This window comes from Rattus norvegicus, chromosome 1 (genome assembly GCF_021556685.1).
Source record: "Rattus norvegicus strain SHRSP/BbbUtx chromosome 1, alternate assembly SHRSP_T2T, whole genome shotgun sequence".
NCBI classification, from domain to species: domain Eukaryota; kingdom Metazoa; phylum Chordata; class Mammalia; order Rodentia; family Muridae; genus Rattus; species Rattus norvegicus.
The window spans coordinates 214,137,501-214,142,072 of record NC_141534.1 but is presented as its reverse complement, the minus strand read 5'-3'; the positions used below and the strand labels follow the sequence as shown (position 1 = coordinate 214,142,072).

Genomic DNA, 4,572 nt, shown 5'->3' with positions numbered 1-4,572 from the left:
CCAGGCATCCTGTCTGCCCATCCTCCAGCCCCACGAACCTCAACAAAGTTGTCCCTCGACTCTGCCCCTGGCATCCTCTATGTGCTTAACACAACCCTGTCTTGACCCAAGGCCTCAGTTTCCTTGTGTCAAGATGAAGTCTTCAGCTTTTTGTTTGTTGAGGTAGGGTCTTTACATATCCCTGGAATCACTTCATAGACCAGGTTAGCCTTACAAAGATCACAAAGATTCGCCTGTCTCTGCCTCTGCTGGGATTCAAGACATATGCCACCACACCCAGTCCAAGGCCTCCATTTTTTCAAGATTTTGTTATTTTATTTTCCATGTATATATATTCTGCCTACATGGATGTCTGAGCATCATATGCGTGCTTGGTTCTTGCTGAAGCCCGAAGAATGTGATGGACGCCTTGGAACTGGAGTTCTAGATGATTGTAAGCTGCCAAGTGGGTGCTGGGACTGAATCCTCGGAAGAGCAGCCAGTGCTTTTAACCACTGAGCTATATCAAATTTCATATTCTACCTCTCATTACATCTTTCTAGGAGTGCAGATGTGGCCAATACATATACACACACCCTTGCCTGGGCCCAGAGCAGACATAACTAATCAACCATGCTTTCCTTCTTATTCATGCTGTTTCCTGGCCTGCCATCCTATGAACTAACCTGTATTCTGTCACGTCTGCTATGTCTTGGGGCATGGAACCTTCTGGTGCCATGAGCCGTGAGCCATGAGTAAATCTTTTCCTCCAGAAGTTGCTCATGCCAGGTCATTTAATAGAAGCTACAGGAAAGTAACTTCAGATTCTACCAATTATTCTGATCTGGGTTCATGATCATGTCACTTCAGGTGGGACAAAGCACCCTTCAGGTGTGGATGGAGTTGTGAGCAACTGCACTGTCTTTTGGGACCCTGCTATGATCTGACAAAGAAAGAGCCCCTCAGTCACCAGGTCTGCCCAAACTTGGTGAGGGAATCTCTCTGTCTAGGCAGAAGGTCAGGAGGCTGCTGGGGGTGCTGTGCTACAGGAAGGGGCTGGACCAGCCACCTGCCTGGTGGTTCTGCATGGCTGCAGGTGTGTCCAGAAAGAGTTCCAGAAGTGGGGTGTTCACAGGCTGGACCAGACACCTGCCTTTCAGGAACCACTGGGGAATTGGAAGCCGCTGAAAGCTCAGGTAGGTTGGGGCGGGACAGCAAGAGAGAGGACTCAGGGTGACATTCACAGGAGAGTGCAGCTCTGGGAGCCCATAGCCCAGCTTATCAGTTGTTGGTCCCAGGTACCATAAGGTGGGTAACGGAGGTCATTAAGCTTTTCCATCCCAGGGCTGCTCAGCAGGCAGGCACGCTGGTGGGAGAAGGTGTCAAAGGAGAACTTGCCATGGTACCTGCCCATCCCACTGTTACCTGCAAGGACACAGAGAGCAAGAGTGTGAGGATAGCACCCGGGCAGCCCTGCTTGCCAGCCTGAGAAGCAGTTACCTGCCAGGACCAGAAACTCAGAGCTTGCAAAGGAGCTCAGGGAAGGACAGGGCAATCAAACGATTTCTAGATAGGGAAACTGAAGTCATAAAAGGCCCAGAGCCTAGATCCATGTGGAGTAGTAAAGAGCTTTCTGGGAGAGGGGCTGGACTATGGAGGGGGCAAGGAACTCACCAACTCCCCCCAGGGGCAGAGCTGGTAGGGTCAGGTAGAGGAAGCCGTCGTTGCCTCCGAAGCTACCGCTGCTGGTGCATTCCAACATCTGGGTCACCACCTGAAAGAGGCGGAAGTGAGCAGGGGTAGGTGGGTGGCTCCTGGCAGTCCCCTGGGGGAATAGAGTCCTTCCTTCTGCACTTCCTGGCCTAGCTCCTCCTTGCACTGAGCAGTCCCTTTGTTTAAGCACTCACTAGGGGGCGCACTTTACAACACTTGTTATCATGAGCATGAGGAGGCTATAACTTTGTGTGAGAGTGGAGTCCCATTGCAGCCAAGCAGGCTCTGCCGGTGGGGTCCTGAATGGTGTTGTCCTTCAATCTCATATAATCTTGGCTTTTGAGGAATTTTGCACAGCTCAGGAAGGGGGAAGGGGCCTCCCTAGCACACCTCTTACTGCCAGGGGAGGATGCCCCAGCCAAAACAGACAGCTGGCCGCTGGTGCACCTGGCACCTGTGGCCCTGCCTGTGCCCCATTGTCAGGTGTCTTTGTGCAGTACTCAACGGAACCAGGCTGGCTGCTAAAATTTGCAGCATTAGCTAAAACCCCAAGCAAGGGGTGTGACTAGTCTGTCCCTCTTTCACCCAATCTGTGGCCCCAGCCCTGAGAGGCTCTACCTGGCCATTGTTGGAGAAGGCATACAATGCCAGTGGCTTCTCCCGCTGGTTAATGAAGTTAACGGCCTCATCCAGGCTCCGCACAGTCACCAAGGGCAGGATGGGCCCAAAGATCTCCTCCTGCATCACAGGTTCTGTCTCCTGCACATCCACTAACACTGTGGGGGCTGTGGACAAAGGGAGAAACAGCCTTGATTCTTGTCATGGCTAGGATGAGAGCAAAGCTCCAGACTGGGCAAACTTGGGATTTGAACTCTCAGGACTCCAGGGTCTCAGTGCCCAGGACCTGAGCTCCTGGGACGATGAGAAGCAAATAGAAGTTTAAGCCCAGACAACTGGGGTCCCAGCTCAGTGAGTCTAAAGTTGTGCGGCCTAAAGTTGTGATTGAGGAGTGACAGGCTTAGGCAAAGTTATGCCAAAAGAATAAGTTAACTCAAGGTTACAAGGACTTCTGCTGAGGCTCACATTTGGGATCCAACATGGCCCCTCCAGTATGGAAATGCCTCAGCCCAGCAGGGCCCTGTGCCAGTGACAGGGCAGGAGACTCACCAATGTAGCGCTCCCCCTCATCGCTCTGGCCCCCGATGGCCACACGGCCACAGCCCAGCAATCCCTGGAGCCGCTCGAAATGCTTCTGGTTGATGATTCTGCCCAGGTTGGGGGAGGTCTGTGGGTTGTCTCCATAGAAACGCGTGATGGCATTCTGCAGGGCGGGCACCAGCCGCTCCTGCATCTCCTGGCTACACAGGACATAATCCGGGGCCACACAGGTCTGGCCGGCGTTAAAGTAGCGGAACCAGGCCACACGGTTGGCCACTGTCTGGGGGTCGCAGTTGTCATCCACATAGCAGGGGTTCTTACCCCCCAGCTCCAGGGTGATGGGCGTCAGGTGTTTGGCAGCAGCAGCCATGACGATCTTGCCTACCCGAGGGCTCCCTGAGAACATGGTTGAGAGGCACCTGGTCAACTGGTCTAGGCATCAACTTTGGCCTCCTCTCTCCACAGAGCCCTTTCTCAACACAAGCTCTGGGCTGTTCCACCTACGTCCGAGAGTCTGCCCCCATCCCGGCCGCCCAGGAGCCAATCTCCAAGATTCTCAGAGGGCCTGGAGAGCCATCCTCAGGGACACCTCCACCTCTTACTCACCCCCTCCCCTGGCTTATGGCCTTGCCCCACATTGCTTTCCCACTGTGTTATCTGCTGTCTCCCTTCCCCAGGATGCTGGACGGGGCTGTCCTTACCTGTGAAGAAGATGTAGTCAAATTTGTGCTTCAGCAGCTGCCCGGTCTCCTCGGGCCCACCCAGCACCACAGCAAAGCAGCTCTACAAGGCGTGAAGACAGCTCAGGAGGCAGACCCAGGGCAGGAGGACATCCCCACCAGCCAGGACAAGGTGGGGGGATGCCGGCTGCCTGATAGGCAGAACTGTGCTCACCTGGTCCAGATACTGGGGTAGCAGCTCTGCCAGCACCTTCTCTGTGTTCTTGCTCATTTCTGATGGCTTCAGCACCACACAGTTTCCTGCCAGGAGCCAATGGGGAAGTAGAGAGGAGAGGCGGGTGCTTGCACCCTCCACAGAACCCTGGAAGCCTTCTTAGGGAGGGATCACCAGACTAGGAGGGCTCAGAGCCCCACTCACCTGCAGCAATGGCCCCCACTAGAGGCATGATCATCAAGTTCAGAGGATAATTCCAGGGAGCGATGATAAGTACCAGGCCAAAGGGCTCTTTCCGGATGAAGGCTGAGCTGAACTTCGTGAGCTAGGATGCAGAACCACAGTCACGTGCACGATGGGTAGGAGCCCACACCCACACCCACACATACTCCCTGGGTGACAGAGTCCCCAAATGAGCAGACTGGCCTGGGGCAGGCTACCCTGTGCCCTGCCGCCCCACTGCCACCTTCACCCGCCATCCCTCAGTCAACAGGGCTCACAAAGTTGGTGGACACAGACTCGTCCTTCATCCACGTCTGCAGGTTCTTGAGGGCCAGGTCCACCTCGTTCTGACACAGGATGATCTCACTCATGTCTGACTCGAAGGCTGACTGTGGGGTGGGGAGGTCAGATTCAAGGCTGGGCTGGGGTCTCCGGCTTGGCTAGGGCTTGAGACAGTTCCTTTGAGCTTATAAACAGTGTGTGGTGGTGCCATGGGGACTGATCCTGGACTGCAACTGCCTCTACTGAGACTTTGGGCAAGCAACTTAACACTGAGTGCCTGTTTCCTAGTTTGTGACCTGAGAACAGCTGTTACGCTGGTGTGTT

At 54.5% G+C, this 4,572-nt stretch overlaps 1 protein-coding gene across 2 annotated transcripts in view; it reads right to left on the bottom strand.

Moving 5' to 3' along the window:
* Positions 1-289: 289 nt before the first annotated feature.
* Positions 290-4,572, bottom strand: part of Aldh3b2 (aldehyde dehydrogenase 3 family, member B2) — an 11,670-nt gene continuing 7,387 nt past the window's right edge. For both annotated transcript variants that reach the window (XM_087591638.1, NM_001432597.1), the window contains 8 exons: positions 4,245-4,355; positions 3,949-4,069; positions 3,745-3,830; positions 3,552-3,633; positions 2,860-3,246; positions 2,311-2,477; positions 1,654-1,753; positions 290-1,404 (listed from right to left, as the gene is read on the bottom strand). In XM_087591638.1, the coding sequence (XP_087447764.1) occupies positions 1,220-1,404; positions 1,654-1,753; positions 2,311-2,477; positions 2,860-3,246; positions 3,552-3,633; positions 3,745-3,830; positions 3,949-4,069; positions 4,245-4,337 (1,221 nt within the window). In that variant the 5' untranslated portion in view covers positions 4,338-4,355 and the 3' untranslated portion in view covers positions 290-1,219. The remainder of the gene's footprint in view (positions 1,405-1,653; positions 1,754-2,310; positions 2,478-2,859; positions 3,247-3,551; positions 3,634-3,744; positions 3,831-3,948; positions 4,070-4,244; positions 4,356-4,572) is intronic.